The sequence below is a fragment of the Pinus tabuliformis genome, chromosome 5_1 (genome assembly GCF_031772625.1).
Source record: "Pinus tabuliformis cultivar Carrire ecotype Pingquan chromosome 5_1, CPIR1, whole genome shotgun sequence".
NCBI lineage: Eukaryota > Viridiplantae > Streptophyta > Pinopsida > Pinales > Pinaceae > Pinus > Pinus tabuliformis.
In genome coordinates, this window is record NC_142305.1 from 529,658,058 (window position 1) to 529,679,700 (window position 21,643).

The following is a 21,643-nucleotide window of genomic DNA, read 5'->3' on the forward strand; positions in this document are numbered from 1 at the left end:
TCTGTAGATCTGTAATTATCAATTTCTCTGAGGCAAGAAGGGCCTTTTTTCATGCAAGTATCTGCCACTCCAACCATTATGATCCCAATGGGCCTTCTAGAAAAATACATTTTATGATCATTTGCAGTGTGTTGAAAATTTGCAGTTATGGTTAGAATTTCATCTTCAAAATAATAAAGAAAGTTGTATTTATCAATTTGACCAAGTCGCCCTTGTGAAGGACAAGTCGCCCCCCCCAAGTGGAAATTGACCCTCCTAAGACACATAAATTGACCTTCGTTGACCCTCATTTGGCACATCATGTCACACATCAAATCATCTCTGAAATTTACAAGAGCAAGTTCACACGTGCGAAGGAACAAGGAGTCTTTTTTGTTCTACATTGACTAGCACTTTCTCTCTCCTTTGACTTGTGTTGACTTGGGCTATTTCTCTGCTGCTTTGTGTGAATTTTTCAACTATTGCAGCAATCGGAAATTATTCTTCTAACTGATTAATTTTAAGTGCAGTTTATTTGCTACGACAAACGATGAATAAAATCACAACTACAATTTTCACCATAAAATCGTCGTGGAAAATAAATAACTAGAACTGAGAAATATAGAGCACACACACAATAAAAATGACACCATTATTTTTGGACAATTGTCCCTAGAAAAACTCAATATGGGAACACTGATGCAACAGATGAGGGTTTTATTATTATTATGCAACAGTGAAAATCTGAGTACAATTTGGATGCCCAAAACTGGCAATCCTCAACAAATAATTTGGCCAAAATTATTAGAGATAATTTTCTCTCTCTCCACGAGCAATCTTGGCACAACTTGCTTAGGAAAAAATGGCTCTCAAGAACCCTTGCGCTAGCCCCTACACAGTGCTTGCATAGACCCTCACACAGATAGCCTGAATGTGCCTCTGATTTAGTTGTTCGGCTTGCTGCTGCTATAAAGTTCGGTGTTGATCAAGTTGATGAGCTCTCCAGTTGATCAACTATGCTCTGATACCATATGAAAATTTCAATACCGGAATCCTATTGTAGCGACTAGAATTATTTGTCCTAATTGTTAATTAATTAACAATTTATTTGCTACGACAAATATCGAAATAAACACACTGCAACCTCCACAAATAAAAATTCTGCAGAAAAATAAAATGCTGGAAGCTGAGAAATGCGAGCACACAGATAAAATTAACACTATTTTTGGACAAAGTTACCCAGAAAAACCCAACCTGGGAAAATTGGTGGAACAGTTGAGGGTTTTATTATTATGCAGCAGTGAGAAATTCAGAGTACAAATGGATGCTGAAATATGGCAATCCTACAGAGAAAAAATAATGGCAAAAATCTAGTGAGGAATTTCCTCAGCCCACAGGGAAACACTGGCACAATTTTCCTTTAGAAACTCCGCCCTTTGACCTTCTGCGTCGGCCTCTGCGCTACACTGCACAATCTGCTTGATGTCAAGCCTCTGACTGGTCCCTGATGAAGTCGTTCTGCCCTATGTTGGCTGGAAAATGTGAAAATTCCTACACTGAAGGAACCCCTTACTGCAACAAATCTGAATCTAGTTCACCCATTTGATTTTTAAATTACGTTCATCAAGTTATTCTTCAGAATACTGAAGCAAAATACTTCTGCAACCTACACTAATTAAATATTTGATCTCATGAAACAGGAAACAGAGCAATGAACAATATACATAGGATACACTTATTTTTGGACACAATAGTCCTCGGAAAAACCCAATGTGGGAAAACTGGTGCAACAGTTCTGAGGGTTTATTATTATGCAGCCAAAATATTTGAATACAAATCGAGGATGCTCATCTTGCAATCCTTTACAGAGAAAATACTGGCGGAAAATCTGAGTGAGTTTTACCTCATTTCACCCAACAGAATTCCAGCTGATCCAGCACAAGTCTGGATAATCTCGGCTATTTCTGCGCTGGCTTAGCGTCAGCCCTGCGTCACCTTCTCTGCCCTCTGTGTCAACTCTCCTGATAGTTCCGGCAGTTCCAGCAGTTCCGACAGTTCTCAATAGTTTCGACAGTTCCCGACAGTTTCGACTGTTCCGACAGTTCTGGATTCTGCGTAATAGGCAGCGTTTCTGTGTCAACTCTCTCGACTATTGCGCTGCCTCTGCGTCAGCTCTCCCAGCTGTTCCGATAGTTCCCGACTGTTCCGGTAGTTCCCAGCAGTTCTGACAGTTTCTGCTGTTCTTACAGTTTTGGATTCTGCGTGACAGGGAACTTTTTGCGTCAGCTCTCCCAGCTACTGCGCTGCCTCTCGACAAGCTCTCTCCGCCTCTCTGTCAGTATTCTTCGGAAAGTCCTTCCGGATTCTCACTGTCCCTCAGCTGCAAGATCTCCCCAATCGATTTTCCTCCTGAAAACTTCTCACCTTAGAAAATCGATTTCCTCAATCTGTGTGTGTGTGTGTTTGCAAATGAACTCTAAGCCTCCATTTTATACTTTTTCCTGTTGAGTCTTCAACAATCGAGATTAAGTCTCTAATCAACGACTAAGATTAAAACATGACTTGATCCACCTTCTAGATCATTCTCACCCATATTTTGATTAATGCCGATTAATATTTTAATTTTCCAAAGTTTAGACTTGGGAACCCCATTAAAAATATTAATTAGTTCAATAAAATACAATCCAGGTGGAATTTCACAAAACTGTTTTTGGGTTGTTTAGAACTCATGTGCCTTAGCCTCTCCTTCGATTTTCAAGGTTAGATCACTTCCGATGCTACCAAAAACTAACACTCCCTCTTCGCGAGGAAAGTGCTCTAGCAACAGTGCCCAACTACACGCTGCTCTGCTTCTGAGGCATCTCCCATTCCGCACTGTTGCTGCCACCAACACTGTGCTGCTGCTACTACTGTACTGCTACCCATGACACTGCCACTGCCACTGCTGTTTTGGTACTACAACTCCCTCTCAAACACTGCGTCTGCTATGCTGCTAGCACTGCCACTGCTAACACTGCATTCGTACTGCAACTCAGTTGTTGAGAGAAGCAACTGAAAAACATCCAAAATTAGTTGAACTTAACTGTGTTCAACATAATACAATGAATGTTGGAATCTGATTGTTGCTGATTTTGACCCTCTGAATCTTCTGTGTTGCTGCTGACTCCTGCACTGTGCCAATTGCACTGTTGCCAACCTTGCTTTGCGCTGATTAGTCTCTGGTCCCAAGCTACTGCATCTGTCTTCCAAACAATTCACTGCATCATCTGAGACTAAGTCCATCTCGCTACTGCTAAATCTTGGGCTCCCGTAGCAAGGAATTGATCAAGGAGGTGGACTCCTCAAGGATCCTTCCCACATGTAGTCCTCCCGATTACAAATCAATATTGCCCCATCTCCCCCCTGGAGATGCGCGGGCACTCATGGCACACTCTTCCTCGTCAATCTTTGCTGAAGCAACCTTAGGATCATGCTTCTCGTCCTTATCCTTTTGCTTCAAAGGACACTGAGAGGCAAAATGACCCAACTCGCCACATCTGAAACATTTCACCTTCGAAATTTCCTTCTTTCGCTTTTGCTTTTGTTTTCCCTTCGATGCTAGAGCTGCGTTTTCCTCCTCCTCCTCCTTCGTCTTTGAGCCATTCCCACTGCTACCACTGAGGTTGACCTTCACTAGGTCCCTCCTTAACTCCTCTTGTTGAAGAGTCGCCCACATCTCCTCCCATGAAAGTAGTTTTTCTCTGCCCAATATGCTTTGGACGAAAACTAGCCATTCATCCGAGACTCCATTAAGGGCTATCCTAACCATTACGGTTGGCTGAGGAGTGGACCCCACTGCAGCAAGCTGGTCCCTAGTGTCTTGAATACGTTGAAGATAGAGGTTCACCCCTTCTCCTTTCTTCATCAAGGTCCCTGCAATTTCTTTTCTAAATACATCTTTTGCTATTTGGAAGAGCCTTCATACAGAGAATACAAGGCTTCCCACATCTCTCGGGCTGTATCCCTGCCCTACAAGTGTGAGACCACATGATCTCGAACCCCATCGAGAATGAGCCTCTTTGCCTTTTCCTGCTCGGCCTTGTACTTCTTCTTTTGATCGTTGTCAGCAGGAACTACAACACTTTTGACATATGTCTTGAGATCATATTCCTCCAGAACTGCTAAGATTCTGGTCTTCCATATGACATAGTTGGAAGCTCCTTCCAACCTGTCCTGATCTCTGAGACCATGCGATGCCATTTCACCTAACTGTCGAATTGACTCCTCTAGTCACTGCTCAACTACTCAGCAAGTGAGAAATTCGAACTTTCTGGCAAAAAGTTCTATGAGGAGAAAATTCCCCTTATACATGTCTTCGTTCTTTTCCAGTGGATTTCTGCCCCAACAGAAATTGCGGCCTTCAAGCACTGCGTTGAGGCTCTGTGTCACTCCCTTTGCCTCTGCAAACTCACGAACTAGAAATCGTACCTCTATGTAATCTCACTCAGAGAGAGGTTTCCTCCGATCTGCTTTCCGGCAAGGACTGCACAATCTCTTCAAGGGGATTCGAATTGCTGCCAAGTACAGCTTTCCGCCTCATTGCTCGGCACTGAGGCAGAATTCTGGCTAATTCGGTAGAAGACTCACTAACCCAGGCTATTTTTGCGCTGGCTCTGTGTCACCTTCTTTGCCCTCTGCGTCAACTCTCCCGACAGTTCCTACAGTTTCAGTAGTTATCAACAGTTTCGATAGTTCTTGCAGTTCCCGGCAGTTCCCGATAGTTTCGGTTGTTCCGACAGTTTTGGATTCTGTGTGACAGGCAACTTTTCTGCGTCAGCTCTCCTGGCTACTGCGCTGCCTCTGCGTCAACTCTCCTGGCTGTTTCGACAGTTCTCGGCAGTTCCGACAGTTCTCGGCAGTTTCGGTAGTTCCTGGCAGTTCCGACGGTTCTCGACAGTTTCGGCTGTTCCGACAGTTCTGGATTCTGCGTGACAGGCATCTTTTCTGCGTCGGCTCTCCCGGATACTGTGCTGCCTCTTTGCAAGCTCTCTCTGCCTCTCTGTCAGTATTCTCCAGAAAGTCCTTATATTCTCACTGCCCCTCGGCGGCAAGATCTCCCAATCGATTTTCTTCCTGAGAACTTCTCACCTCAGAAAATCGTTTTCCTTAATCTTTGTGTGTGTGTTTCCAAATGAACCCCAAGTCTCAATTTTTTACTTTTCCGGTTGAGTCTTCAATGACCGAGATTAAGCCTCTAATCAACGGCTAAGATTAAAACATGACATGATCTGCCTTCTAGATCATTCTCACGCATATTTGGTTAATACCCATTAATATTTTAATTTTCCTAAGTTTAGACTTAGGAACCCCATTAAAAATATTAATTATTTTAATAAAATACAATCCGGGTGGAATTTCACCAAACGATTTTTGGTTTTTTAGAACTCATGTGCCTTAGCCTCTCCACTGATTTACAAGGCTAGAGCACTTTCGATGCTACCAAAAACTAATAGAAAAATGCTTCTCCGACACTTTGGGACTCCTTCTCGGCCTCTGGAACTGAAGATGTCCTTCCCTCTCAGCAAATCGAACTTGCCTCTAGAAGTTACTGCTCAACCCTTGCGTCAGCTTCTCTATGGCTCTTCCGCCTCTTTGCAAATGCACTCACTGGATCTGGAATACTTCCTCCAACCTCATTGTCTCTGCCCCTCATAGATTACTTCGATCTCTAGCTCTTTCTAGCAATTGACTGTTGCTGCTCTGGAAATTGATCTGCGAAGAAATCAAAGTCCTCAAATGTCTTCTCCATCACCACATCGACCTTCTCTCATAATCCTCTGTTGGAGCACCAACGACCAAGATTAAAACTTAATCAATGGCTAGGATCATCTCTGGATCGATTCGTATGAGTTTCGAGATGATTCTCGCATTGACTTAATTAATACTGATTAATTAACCGTATTCCCTAAGTTTAAACTTAGGGAATATTTAAAAATTGGTCAATAATCTAATTAAGTCATTTCTAGGCGCAATTTCCAGAAACGATTTCTAGGTTTTAGAGATCTCATGTATTCTAGCCTCTCCACCTAATTTCGTGGCTAGAACGCATCCAATATTACAAAAGCTAACAGCTGAACCTCTTGCGAATGCCAATGCCAATGTCAAATCCAAATACAAGAAGGGTGAGATCAAGGCCAAGATCATCATTGACTCTCTTGGAGACCATCTCATCACCTATATGTCCAAGCTGAAGAAGTCAAAGGAGATGTATGACAAATTCATTGGGATGTATGAGGTAAACAATCTCAGCCAAGTCATTTCCTTGAAGAGTCAACTTTGTGACTTCAAGATGTCTAAGTCTGAATCTATAACAACCTGTGTGCCAAAGTTGTATAAGTCTGAATCTCATGAAAACTGCGTGCCTCTGCACATTTCGATTAGTAACTCCCCCTGAAGAAAACTAATGAATGAATGATGCAGATACAAAGCAGTGAATATTCGAGTCTTTATAGACTCTCTCATATATTGTTTGGGCTGTCTACAGAATTTTTATGAAATATGATCATATTACTGTCCACTGATCACCAAAGAAAGGTCAATGGGACTCAAGCAGAGGGTTGGTTAAACAAAATGAGTGCCTAGCACACCTAAAAATGTAATGAATCTATGCTAGACATATATTTTGATATGTTTAAAAGTTAATTTTAAGATCTTTCTATGCAGTCACTGTCGTAGCCTGAAACACACGGAAATACTTAAAATTTCTATGCCTGTATTTTGGTTTATGTTTTCGTATGCAGGAAATTTTGTTTTTTTCTAGGACTAAACTGACGATATTGGGGCAGCTTTTTGTTGACAGGACTGGCAGAATCAGCAGCAGCATCCTACCTTGGGATTCAGCTAAGGCAATCAATGAGTTTAGATGAACGAGCTATTATCCTTTTCATAGATCAATTGTATGATAAATTTGACTATTTTGCATTATTTTTTATTTGTGAAATTGAACATATACTTTCTTAGGATGATATTTTCAATTTTAGTTTCTTGTATGTAAATTTCAGTGGAAAGTCTGTAGATTGCACATTTAAGATTGTCATTACCTTTCCGTTTGCAGCTTAATAACAGCTGTTGGCCTTACCGTCATATATGCTTTTGTCAATCAATACAAGCCACTTCCTGATGACTTATTTTGCTTAGGTGAGTGTACTGCAAATTCATTGTTATGGGCCCTTTCTTCCTAGTTTTTGTTTGCTTTTCATTTGACTGGTAGTTTTTAGTATGAAGTGTGAAAGTTGATTGAACAATATGCTAACATGATTTTATAAATATATTTAAAGTATTTGTTTTCTAAATTTTCCCTTTTTTGTCTTTGGATGATTACCATTGTTATTGTCATTAGTGTCCTGGCATGGGGACAGTAGACACATAGACCCTTTGCAAGGGGACACAGGAATGCCAATATATATGCATAACAAAAAATATTAAAATTATGGAAAGAAAATATAAACATAAAGATGTAAAATTTTTGAACATTCAGAAAATAGAACTACATCAAACAAGCAGGAATATCCTATAGATCATACATATAGAACCACAAATTGTAGTTTTTTCATTCAACATCATCATAACATATTGCATAGACATGATGATAGAAGGGAATGCCATTAATACAAAATAGGGTTGAAGAAACTTGAAGCTTGTCCCCTCGGATGCCATAATGAAAATCATTGATATCACTACGACTGCCACTATCATTGTGCTTTCCTCCCTCCTCCACCAACATATCCATTCCAAGTGCTACATCTGCTAAAATATAGCAGTTATTGTGAGGGGATCTTACAAGACAAGCACTAGACCAAGGGACAACAATACAAGGCGTGGCCCACTGTCACCACAACCACTACTTGCTTTTTAGTGGACATTCACCACAAGGGAGTCTTCCCTATATTAGTTCACCTAAAGGATTTGTTAAGTACTAGCGGTAAAGTGACAAAGATACACTTGTGGAGGGCTGCTCTTCGTAAGAAGAGGGCTTATATAGCACAAGGCAATTCACATCCTCCCAAAGGCCAAATTAGGGCACAACGTGACCTAGAGCTTGAGAATAAGCAAGGCTAATAGAATTATCTAAGATCACAAGGCCAAGAAAAGGCTTACAATAGATGTATATGATCAATTTATGGCACAAGAAGCCTTCAAGAAGCCTCAAGTTGAAGCCTAGGGCAAACTAGGGCTTTTCTAGGGCACAATTTGCTTAGGGCAAAGGGCGGCAGCCCTAAAATGGAGAATTTAGCCATGGGAATAATTTGATTTTGAGGAAACTACATGATCTCCACATGTTGAATCTCTCCACAAAGCAACGCATTCAATCCTAGTTAAAAAGGATATCTTAGCCCTAGCTAGCGACTTTGCTTAAGAGGCCAAAATTCTAGGTTTAGGGTAGAAAAGAGTGAATTTATGAAAGTTTTCAAGGTGATCAACTATGTGACCAAGGCCAGTGCCTTGACCTTGGGTGATGGAGTTTATTGGGTCCCTAACTTAAGAGAAGAACTAAACCCTAACAAGGAGTAAGGGAATAAGAAACCCTAGGTTTCAAACCCTAGCTATCACTTTTGTGAGGGAAAAAGTCAATTGAGTGAGCTAATTGAAAGATTCACCCATGGGATTGTCATTCACATTCCATAAGTGGGTAATGCATGCAATACTTTCGATAGAATAATTTTCAACAATAACTTGCACATAGAAACCCTAGATAATCAACCATTCCATACAATAGCCACAAAATACAAAGATTTATCAAACACAAGGTAAAATTGCAAAATAGAATGCATGAACAATTCCTTTCTTGCTCGAAAATGACACCTCCAAAGCCAAAGAATAACTCCATAAGCAAAAATCCACCACAGATCACATCTCCACAAGATACAAGTCACAAATTCAGCGAGGCCGAATTAGTCACAATTGATGATGAAAATTATTTGAGCCTATACTCTATTTATACGAGGATTAGGTCCCCTAATTTAGTCTACAAAGCCCCTAAAAACAAGTCTGATCATGGAATGAACTTGGGTTACGAGTGAACCCATTAGCTAACAACAAAATAAGCCAAATTTGCCCATATATGTGAGTCCTAGCCTCTCTAAATGTGGATGTCATGCATAATTAATGCTCCCATGTCAATGTGTGATGAGGTGTCAAATTGTGTGTAGATGCTTGGGTGATCCAAAATTTGAGGGATGGCCCTCAAATCCACCTCAATATCTCCTATGGGGTCCCAAGGGCACCGGGGGGCACCAAGTGGTCTCCAACTGTCAAATAAGGCCTGCTTCTCTCCAACGTTAGGGCTTCTTCTGGTTTAACAAGCCCTCCCTAGTCTCTGAATGGGAGGCCATCCTCATTTGGACTTTGAATCAACTCTAGACCATGCAGATGCAGTGTTGGCAGATGTAGATGCAGTGTTGGTAGCAGTTCAACAGAGCTAGCAACAACACAAATGCAACGTTTATCAGAGTTGCGCAGTAGTTGGTGGGCAATAGCAGTCAGACATCAGCAGCGTGACAGGAGATGGTGCAGAGATAGGTGTTGCTTCAGTGGGTTGCAACGCTAGAACACTTTCGTCGCTAAGAGTGAGTGTTAATTTTTGTAGCATCAGATGTGTTCTAGCCACAAAATTTGGTGGAGAAGCTAGAATACATGTATTCTCCAAAACCCAGAAATCGTTTTTGGAAATTCCACCTAGAGACAACTTAATTAAAATAATTAATCGTTTCAAATGTTTCGAGTTCTAATTAATCTTAGCCATTGATTAGGTTTTAATCATGGTCGTTGATGTTTCAACGAGAGATTATAAGAAGAAACTTGATGGGGGTTGGAGAACACACTTGAGACACCAACAATTCGATTTCACTGGCAGATCGAACTCCAGAGTAGCAATGCTGAGTTGTCAGAGAGAGAGCTAGTGAGCTCAAAGCAGTGAGAGAGGGGCAGGGATAGTAAGGTTAGAGGGAAATTTCCTAGTTCCGGTGAGTTCATTGAAGAGAAGCAGTGAGTGCCACAAAGAGGCAGTGCAAAGGCACGCAAAGGTAGCACATTCTTCAGAGGGGATTTCTTATTCTGCTTGGGAGAAGTAGTGTTTCAGTGCTAGAAGCCAAGAGAGAGTCTGGGGGCTAAAAGGGTCCATCTTCTAGACAACAACTGATCAAATAGCGAGAGGGAAGCAATTTCGAGCTGTGGGATGCAGTACTATGTAGGCTAACGCAGGGATTGCGTAGAGGCAGCAGAGAGAAGCTCAACTTGAGCCAAGGTCAGTGTTGGATCGCCAGTGGGAGTGAGATTTTTCTCACTAGGTTTATTGTTAGTCATTTCTCTGTATGGATTGCTAGATTTGATCATCCATAGTTTTGTACTCAGATTTACTACTGCATAATATTAAAACCCTCAGTTGCTGCACTGATTTTCCCGAGTTGGGTTTTTTCTGTTACTTTAGTCCAAAAATAACTGTGTATTTATGTGTATGTGCATATATTCTTCCAACATTTTTATTTCAACAACAATATTTATTTGTGTAGGTTGCAGTGGGATTTATTCAGTATTTGCTGTAGCAAACAGTAAATAAATTGTTAAATTAAATTAACAATTAGGAGAATAATTTGCAGTTGCTGCAATAGGATTTTGGTTTGGAACTTTCACAAAGGCGAAGAAGGAAAAAGGCAATTTTGAGAAGCTACTAGGAGTCTAAAGGATTGATGAAGGGATCATATAAGAAACTCTTATAAGGGAAGTAGCTCACTATCTTCAAGGACAATGTACAACACAATAAACAGTGAGAACAAATTGGAAGGAGCATCAAATTTTAGGGCATGGAAGCAGAGAATTGACCTCATTCTTGAAAAGAACAAGGTCTTGGATGTAGTCAAAGGAAAGGTGAAGAAACCTACCGAAGAATCCAATGATGCAGACAAAGTGAAGTTTAGAGAGTCATAAATATTGGTTGACACTGATGGTAGAAAGCATAAAGGACAATCTTGTCCCATACATTTCCAATATAGACCATGCTCAAGAAATGTATGAAGCCTTATCAAAATTGTTCACTATCAAAAACATTGGTCAAGTAGCAAGTTTGAAGAATGAATTAAGGACTACAAAAATGAAAAAAGATGACACTGTGGCTTCCTTCTTTGTAAGGATATATAGAATTAGAAATGAACTTCAAGCCATAGATGAAATTGTACCGGAAAAGGAACTAGTAATTGTTGGCATTATGACATAGGTTTGGCGCTATGGCACAGGTGTTGTCCTTGATGGCATCTCACTCAAATGACAGATCACAGTTCAGGCTCTCAGAATGAAGGAAAAGGAGATATACACAGGGTCCTCTTAACCAAGCCGCGTATACGCGCGGGTTCGACGATCATAAGGTGCGTATACGTATGCACGCAGTTTCATGTAAGGAAAAGTGCGTACATGTGGGAAAACTTATTTTTTGGTCCATGTTATTTAGCCCTTGGTATTTGGACCTATTGTTTTGGACCATGGTATCTCGTTCGATGTGTTGAACCCAGGTATTGGGTCTATGGTATTGATTCTTTATGGTTTTGGACCATGGTATTGAGTAAGGCCTAAGACTATAAAAGGGGAAGGAGATCATTAGGCAAAGGCATTCACTTAAGTATTGAATATCTTATGAAGAGCAAGATCTAGAATTGGGTAATGGTGTATAGCTATATCTGAACCAAGGAGGAACTTGAGCGCTAGAAGAAGGAGAAGTTCTATTGATGGGTCAAGATCTTAAGGCTTGAATAGTAATATATATATGTGATTCTGATCTGTTATATTTGGCACATGACTTGATCTATAAATTTGATAATCTGGGTATAACTGATGTTTGAATAAGTGAAAAGGGTAAATTATCTTTTATAGATCTGTACGTAGGTTCGGCACAGCAGAGGCGCGTATACACGCTGGTTCAATAAGTCAAAATAGCGTATATGCTGGTTGGCCTTAATACAGAAGCGTATGCACGCAGGTTCTACATAATGAAGTAGCGTACGTCTCATGAAATATGTTTTAGCTACTTCTGTTTATTGCTGCACTGTTCTAGGTTCAGAATTGGTTTCTGGTTACTGTTAATGTATTCTGGTTTACAGCATTCAGAGAAGTAATTGTTTGATTTAGTTTTGATGTTGATGCAGATGTATTTGATGTCTGATTATTGTTATTGATGGATCCAGTCTGAAAATTTATGAAACATGGTCCCTGGAAGAAAAGAGAAGGTTGTAGCCTTCTGTAGGTTAGCACCTACGTACTAGTATATCAGCTAGTACAAGAGCTAAGGGGGTTGTAGCTCCCTTCCAAGAGAAGCTGGAGAATGAGAGAAGGTTGTAGCCTTCTGCAGGTAGAAGCTTGCGTACTGGTATAAGACTGCAACAGTACAGAAACATTGTAAAAAAAAGTTTCTTATTAAAAGAAGATAGAGACGAATTGCAGCAGGTGGTTTTCACCCCATTGGGTTTCCACCTTATATCTTGTGTCCATATGTGTGATGATCTGTTTTACTACACTAGTTTATTATTCTTATGGTTAATGAAGTTCTGATGCACTGATTAAAGAACTCCTACAACTTTCTGGGGTGAAGCTGCATTTGCTGCCGTTACTATTCTCAACAAGACAAACGTCCGGGTGAACAACACTCAAACTCCTCATGAACTCTGGTATGGTAAGACTCCTACGGTAAAATACTTCAAAATTTTTGGAAGAAAATGTTACATCAAAAGCACTGATGAAAACCTTGGCAAGTTTGAACCTAGAGCAGATGAAGGCATTCTCCTTGGTTACTCTCCCCAAAGCAAAGGATATAAGTGTTACAATAAAAGACTTAGAAAAATTGTTGAAAGTATTGATGTAGTGGTTGATGAAGAAGGAAACATTCCAAGGCAGGTAAAATCCGAAGATTTCGAAGATGATGAGGACTATCATTCAACATCAAATCAAACTAATGATGAAGAAGACACCTATGAGGAACTAGAAGAACAGATAAGGGTAGAAGAAAAGACTCCATCCAGGTATGTCTAGAAGAATCATCCAGAAACTCAAATTTTGGGGCAGAAAGAGGCAGGTGTACAAACAAGAAGAACTATTTCAGAAGCTTCAAGCTATCTAGCATTGCTCTCCTCCACTGAACCACGAAATGTAAGTGAAGCATGCAAAGATGAATGCTGGGTCAAGGCCATGAATGAAGAACTTGATCAGATTGAAAAGAATAACACTTGGGAGTTAGTTCCTAGACCAAATGATAAGAATGTCATAGGGACAAAATGGATATTCAAAAACAAGCTGAATGAGAATGGAGATGTTATTAGAAACAAGGCCAAACTTGTTTGCAAAGGGTATGCTCAACAAGAAGGTATAGACTTTGAAGAAACTTTTGCACCAGTTGCTAGACTTGATGCCATAAGAATGTTCCTTGCTCTTTCTAGCTTTCAGGAGTTCAAAGTATATCAAATGGATGTGAAATCTGCCTTTCTAAATGGAGACTTAGAAGAAGAAGTGTACATTGAGCAACCAGATGGATTCATCCTTGGGAATGATCCAAAACTTGTATGCAGACTCAAAAAGGCTCTCTATGGCCTTAAACAGGCTCCAAGGGCTTGGTATTATCGTTTGGATAAGTACCTCCATCAACAAGGTTTTTCAAAAGGATCAACAGATAGCAATCTATATATAAAAATTGATAATGATAAATTGCTAATACTTGTTGTGTATGTTGATGACATCATCTTTGGTAGCAATGAAGAAGCCATGAGTCAAAACTTCGCTTTGGTGATGCAGAAAGAATTTGAAATGTCCTTACTTGGTGAGCTCACATATTTTCTTGGTTTACAAGTCCAACAAAACAAAGACGGTATTTTTCTATCACAAACCAAGTACCTCAAGCAGATCTTGAAGAAATATGGGATGGAGGATTCGAAACCAGTATGTACCCCTATGGTAACAGCATGCAGCCTCAACGCAAATGATGAATCAACAACAGTGCATCAACCAACCTATAGATCAATGATTGGAAGTCTGCTCTATCTAACAGGTACCCGACCAGACATCATGCATGCAGTTGGAATAGTCAGAAGATTTCAGGCAAATCCAAAGGAAACTCATCTTCAAGCAGTCAAAAGAATTTTCAAGTATCTTCAAGGAACTCAAAATTATGGCTTATGGTATCCTAGAGATACAGATCTCACACTTCATGCATATACAGATGCAGATTGGGCAAGAAGCGTGGATGACAGGAAAAGCACTAGTGGTGGTGCATTCTTTATGGGTTCCAGATTAGTATCTTGGTTCAGCAAGAAACAAAGCTCAATTGCATTATCTACAGCTGAAGCAGAATATGTGGCTGCTGCATCTTGTTGCACACAACTCCTTTGGATGATGCAAACATTGCAAGATATTCAAATCACTTGTACTCCACCTATCTCCATTTTTTGTGATAATACAAGTGCAATTAGTATTTCAAAGAATCCAGTCATGCATTCAAAGACCAAGCACATACCTATCAAATATCATTTTCTCCGGGAACAAGTGCTTGAACAAAAGGTCAAATTGGAGTATGTTCCCTCCAAGGAACAGGTTGCTGATATATTCACCAAACCACTGCCCAGGGAGACATTTGAATACCTCAGACAGAAGCTGGGAGTAGTTGATGCATCATCTTGCTGTTGAAATTATCTGTTTCAGAGAACAGGGGTTGTACGCGAGTTTGATGAAGCGTATCCGCATACATACGCATATTTATGTGGATACAGTCGCATATATGGTGGGTTAAAGACAAACAGTGGAGCCAGACTCAGGATGAAAAGAGTCTGTTATGGGTCTGTCAGAGACCATCTGGCACAGGTTCAGGGGGAGCATATACTTCTAATAATGCATTGTTGGCATTATCTTAGAAGATTTTTGGTTCATTTTTCTTTCAGGTGGAACAGGTGCAGAGGGAGATCATGGTTGCTGGTTTTGATGATGTTTGACAGATGCTGCTAATGTTAGTTGCTGATAACTATTACAGTCTTGTCTTAAATATATAGTCTCTATGTCATGTATTTCTTTTATTATCAAGGTCATGTAACGACCTATGTTGGTTTCCCCACTATGCCTGAAATGAATGATGTAATATTCTTGTTTTATCATGTGTAAACTTTTGGTGTATCCCCACTTGGTTGGGTGGATGAGTCAATATTGGTATATCCCCACTTGGTTGGGTGGATGAGTCAATATTGGTATATCCCCACTTGGTTGGGAGATGGATGTATGTATGAGTCTTTGGTGATAGGAAGGTCATTTATGATGTATAAAGTCATGTTTCTTCTTGTAGAACATCCTCTTGCAGACCTTGCCTACAGTCAGAGGGAGCATGGACAGCACAACAGAGCAGAGATTTATGTACTCAGGGGGAGCATAACCCTTTGTCCTTAATGACAAAGGGGGAGAATGACTTTGAGTGACTTAGGAGTTGCCATCAAGTCCAAAGGGGGAGATTGTTGGCATTATGACACAAGTTTGGCGCTATGACACAGGTGTTGTCCTTGATGGCATTTCACTCAAATGACAGATCGCAGTTCAGGCTCTCAGGCTGGTTCAGGTTCCTCTTAACCAAGTCGCGTATACATGCGGGTTCGACAATCATAAGGTGCGTATACTTATGCACGCAGTTTCATGTAAGGAAAAGTGCGTACATGTGGGAAAACTTATTTTTTGGTCCATGTTATTTAGTCCTTGGTATTTGGACCTATGGTTTTGGACCATGGTATCTCGTCCGAAGTGTTGAACCCAGGTATTGGGTCTATGGTATTGATTCTTTATGGTTTTGGACCATGGTATTGAGTAAGGCCTAAGACTATAAAAGGGGAAGGAGATCATTAGGCAAAGGCATTCACTTAAGTATTGAATATCTTATGAAGAGCAAGATCTAGAATTGGGTAATGGTGTATAGTTGGATCTGAACCAAGGAGGAACCTGAGCGCTAGAAGAAGGATAAGTTCTATTGATGGGTCAAGATCTTAAGGCTTGAATAATAATATCTATATGTGATTTTGATCTGTTATATTTGGCGCATGACTTGATCTATAAATCTGATAATCTGGGTATAACTGATGTCTGAATAAGTGAAAAGGGTAAATTATCTTTTATAGATCTGTACGCAGGTTTGGCACAGCAGAGGCGCGTATACATGCTGGTTCAGTAAGTCAAAACAGCGTATACGCTGGTTGGCCTTAATACAGAAGCGTATGCATGCAGGTTCTACATATTGAAGTAGCGTACGTCTCATGAAATATGTTTTAGCTACTTCTGTTTATTGCTGCAGTGTTCTGGGTTCAGGATTGGTTTCTGGTTACTGTTAATGTATTCTGGTTACAACATTTAGAGAAGTAATTGTTTGATTCAGTTTTGATTGAAGCAAAGGAGATTGGTTGATGCAGATGTATTTGATGTTTGATTATTGTTATTGATGGATCCAGTCTGAAAATTTATGAAACGTGGTCCCTGGAAGAAAAGAGAAGGTTGTAGCCTTCTGTAGGTCAGCACCTATGTACTAGTACATCAGCTAGTACAAGAGCTAAGGGGGTTGTAGCTCCCTTCCAGGAGAAGCTGGAGAACGAGAGAAGGTTGTAGCCTTTTGTAGGTAGAAGCCTGCGTACTGGTATAAGACTGCACCAGTACAGAAACATTGTAAAAAGAAGTTTCTTATTAAAAGAAGATAGAGACGAATTGCAGCAGGTGGTTTTCACCCACATTGGGTTTCCACCTTATATCTTGTGTCCATATGTGTGATGATTTGTTTTACTGCACCAGATTACTGTTTTTATTGTTAATGAAGTTCTGATGCACTGATTAAAGATCAACATTGCATGAATCATAAGTTTACTGATATACGCTGGTTGCTATAGACACAGTAGCATATATACGTAGTTTCCCATAGCTGAAGTAGCGTATACAAATCTGATTGTGAAATGAAAAATAATTGATTTGATAATACTGATTCACCCCCCTCCTCAGTATTATTTCCAACAGTAATCACTGCATTATTGGGATTTCCACCTACTTGGAGTTCTTTTGCTTCATTTCTCAACAGCTGAAAAGAAGCTCCTACCTTCGAGCAATTATGGAATGCTTGCACCCAAGAAGAAATGAGAATCTCATTATTGTCCAACAATGAAGAAGAAAAGGTTTCAAATGCATACTCCGCTTCTCATAAGAAGGAAACTTCAAGAAATGAAAAGGGCCAAGAAGGAAGGTGGATACGTCCAAAATAGAATGCTACTAATGCCACAAATGGGTCACTATAGAAGTGACTGTCCTGACAATCCAAAGAACAAGAAAAGAAACAGAGAGCAAGCCAATGTTATTGAAGAAGGATCTCCAAAGAAGAATAAATCCGAAGAACTGGATATAAGGGACTTACACTACTAAGTCCTTTGATCCAAGCCTTAGTTATTTTCATTGTTTGATTTCTATTATTTGTAGGTTTAACATATTTTGGAAAAACATTTTTGATTTGTTTTTATAAGGTTATAGGTATCCCTCAAGCTTGGAGGGAGCCCTCACCAACTTCCAAAGATAAGTATCCTATTACCTTTTCATTTTTAGTTTTTCCTTACTTATCTAGTTTTGCTTGCATTAAATACTAATCACATCTCTATTATATTTTCCTTGTGTAGGAAAACTTGCTGAAGACTCCAAGATTATGAAAGAAGGCTTCATAAGACAAAGCATTGGAATTACAAGGTTTGTTAAGAAATAAAGGTATGCCTTAAACTATAAGTTTTTGCTCTCTTCATGATATTCATTCTTGATAAACTATTACTAACATCATTGTGTCTAGCTTTCTTCAATCTTAAAGATTCTTGATTAGGTGATTCATCATTAGATAAATCTACCCTCCTCATATCTTTGATTACTCTTGTGGAACCCTAGAAAGGTTCTCTGTGAAAAACCCTAACTTAAGGGTATGTCGATGATAATGTGTGAAATCCTAGCCTACTTAGGGTTATTGATGAAGTCTAGAGAAAATGCTTGATGCCTTGAAAATGTCATGTTTGGGGTTTTGATATGATTATGAAAACCCTAACTTGTTAGGGTTGAATGGTAATGTCTGAAATCTCGAACCTTTGAAGTACTGGTAATTTAGGGTTTTCTACGTTTTGTATTGAAACCCTAGATCATTAGAGTTTGGTAGGGTTTGTAAGCAAGACCGTTATTTTAGATAATGCCATAGGAATGAAATCCTAGGTATATGTGTGTTTGTCCGATCTAAACCCTAGTCTAATGAAGTTTGATATATGTCTCAATCTAACCTTAATATATTGATGGGTTTGACTAACACATGTTATGATATGCTTGTGCATGATGACGAAGTCCTAGATATATGTGTTGACCTAATTGTTGATGGTCATGAGTCCTAGGGTTTGGAACTAAGCCCTAGTCAAAGTTTGATTCTCTAGGATAGCATTCGTGAATTCTAGGGTTTTGTAACTAAACCTCAGTAGAAATTAAAATCTTTAATATATGATGACTACGTGATAACTTGGGATTTATGAAAGGTTGATCAAACCTGAAATTTTATCGTGGTTGTTGAGAATTAGTAAAATCTAGGGTTTACAACAAACCCTAGTGGAAGCTCGTCATGTTGTCACTCTAAATTGAGCTGTGATTGGTTTTGATTGTTAAAACTCATGTATGAAATCTAGGATCCTGCACTAAATCCTAGTGGAAGTCTAACATATCAGATCTAAAATTGTTAGATGCATTGTAGACTATATTTGTTTAAATTTCTTCTAGGGTTTATAGTAGGGTATGTCATACCTCTAGAAGAGACATTGAAACCCTAGATGTAATGAAGGTTGTTATGCTTGAAATGCTCAAAGTCTTGATGATATAGTCTAGGGTTTATGACAAAAACCCTAGCAAGAAGTTGAAAAGTATGTGTCAAGTTTGGGTATTTAATGTGTCAAGTTGAATGCATCCATTTTTATATGATTTTGATATGGTTAAATTGATGCTTCTATAGATTTGGTTGTACTTTCTATCTAAGTTGTGTAGGCACATAATCTTCAAGATGGTAAAGATGCTCATAAAGTAAAAGCATGATGAAGAAAGTTATGTGAATGATGATGGTCATGATAACTCTGATAAGAAGGATGGAAGCCATGAAGGATTCTCCAATGTCGTAGAAAAGAAGTGGAGCTTCCTAAGTTGAGAGGGAGCTTGGATAAAAGAAATCTCCCTAAGTTGAGAGGGAGGGCATATAATAGTCATGTTGGACACTTTGAAAGAAGAAAATTGGAGAATGTATTTTGAGGGGCTGCTGAAATGAGAAAAGCGAAGTCTATTTGTAGAATTTTTTGCTGCATGAAAAGTAGGAAAGGAAGATGTTTGATTATGGAATCTTTTGTCAAGGTTCATTTGAAAGTCCTACTGTGATAAATTGAGAAACAACATCTAGCTGTCTGGAGGACCCTAGACATTTGTGTTTACTTATGTACATTTTAAAGTTTGTTACTGATTGTGGTTGTGTTTGCATAGGTAAATCTCTTTGAGGTTTGATAGCATGCAAGTTACATGAGAGAGATTTGTCATCGATCTGTTTGATCAAGAAGGACTTGTTACCGATCGGAATAATCGGGAAAGTTAAGTCTTTGTGTTTGAGACACATTGCCTGGGAGGACATCTGGCCGACACTTTGTGTTGATGTCTAGTTCCCGAAGTAGGGAGGTTGGCGTTGGTCTTAGATCTCTAACGTCAGATACACACCTAGATCCCTGAGTTGATGGTTAGTAAGTAAGCCCGATGGTACCTAGTGAGGTTGAAAGCTTTTGTCCAGTTTAGTCCCACCTGGATAGATTTCCCTGGTCAAGAATCTAGTCCATGGCATTGTGAGTGCCTAAACTATTGGAAGACCTTGGATAGATTGCATTGGTCAGGAATCTATTCCATGGCATTGCGGTGCCTAAATTCTTTATGGATCATGTGTTTCGAGATCTTCCTTGTACTTTTACTTATGAATACCTTCCTAGTTAAGAGGGAGTGTTGAAATATGTAACTAGGTTCGGTCTTCATAAATATATATGAGTCGCAATGAAATATATTTATCAAAAGAATGAAGAAAATATTTTTATTATTATTATTATGACTTATTAAATCATGGGTTTCATGCTTGGGTCATCATGTTTTAGGTCAAAGTCCCCATTGAGGACTTCTAGGATTTATTCTGAGTCATTAGAGTCATTGTCCATTAAAAGAGACACTTCTTGGGCTTCTGAATCATGTAAAAGTAATTAATATTGAGTCAAATATGCTATTTGTCCCCTCCACACCAAGTCGGCCTCAAGGAGATGAAGCTGGCCTCAAGAAGGATAATTTGACCCCACTGGAAGGCTATATATACAAGGCAGTTCGAATTTCATTTAAAGCAATTCACTCTCCCTCTCATAGTTCGATATCCTGAAGCTGGAAGCTGGAAAGTGCGAAGTTGGAAAAGAGTTGGAAGAAGGTTGGAAAAGGGTATGAAGTTTGGAGAGAAGAAAGAAGACATCAAGATCAAAAATTTGGACCATCTATCTCTCACTCAGGAGGAGCATCTAGGGAGATCAAAGTTTTTCATTGTCTAGTCGACGTTGCTGCTGCTGCCAGTTGCTGGGTCGAAGTTACTTTTGAAGGGTTATCATCTGCAAGAAGGATTGAGGGCTGACTTGGTGTGGAGGAAGTCTTTGTCTAGGTCAAGAGTCTTGGATTATCTCGAGAAACTATTAAGGAAGAGTTATTGACTGGGTTTTCCCCTAGATAGGGGATTTTCCCTGGCCTACATCTGTTGCCCTTGTGTTATTGTTTTGGTAATTGCTTGATGAACTAAAAGATAATAAAAGAACATAAAGATAAAAGAATCACAAGTAATTATCTATATAAGAAAATCTTTCTACCTTTCTGATTTTCTAATAGTGTCCACATCTTTAGTGTATAAATGTGAAGAGGGAGCATTCGTGGATGCATGAGTTACCATCTCGGCTTGATTTCTCCTTCTCTTGTGCACCTTTTACTTCTTGATTATTCCTTGTATTTATGCTTGTAGCCCAAAGGTTAGAGCTTGCTTTTTATGAGGTAATAGTTTTATTACCCCTTTAAGATCAGTCAATTTATCGCTGATCAGGGTTAGGAAATGCAATGATTCCTTCTTTTGATGTAATGGAGCAGCACGTGCCCAGGAACGAGTGATGGCCATATGAGGGAGGTAGATCTCATGCTAATCGTTATGTCCCAAGCCATCTTTTGCATTTTGATTTTCTTTCTTTATTTTAATGTGGCCATTATATCCTTTTTCTTTTCTTTTAGCTACATCAACCTCCCAAGGAAAAGTTTTCAGGCCCTACTCAAGGTATGTGAACATATGAGTACCAAATCTCAATTTCTTTAAACTTCTTGTTGCTCAAATTGTACAGGCGAGACGTGAAAACGATTAGGTTGGGGGCTGTCACTTTGATCCCTAACCTCTCTGTTCTGTTGAGAAACCTAGGGGTAATTAGAGTAGGTGGTTTCTCTTACTTTGATAACTGCTATGATGTTCTTTTACTTAACTTGAGGCACTTGTCATTAACTTCTTCGTTTACTTGATTATTATTGTGTTCTGTTAATTTTAGTTAACAAT

At 39.4% G+C, this 21,643-nt stretch overlaps 1 protein-coding gene across 3 annotated transcripts in view; it reads left to right on the forward strand.

Annotated features, from left to right (window-relative positions):
* The window catches only part of LOC149165862 (CAAX amino terminal protease family protein), a 372,684-nt gene that overhangs the window by 128,935 nt on the left and 222,106 nt on the right, over positions 1-21,643 (forward strand). For all 3 annotated transcript variants that reach the window (XM_089432404.1, XM_089432405.1, XM_089432406.1), the window contains exons 3-4: positions 6,804-6,914; positions 7,073-7,155. In XM_089432404.1, coding sequence (XP_089288530.1) covers positions 6,804-6,914; positions 7,073-7,155 — 194 coding nt within the window. The remainder of the gene's footprint in view (positions 1-6,803; positions 6,915-7,072; positions 7,156-21,643) is intronic.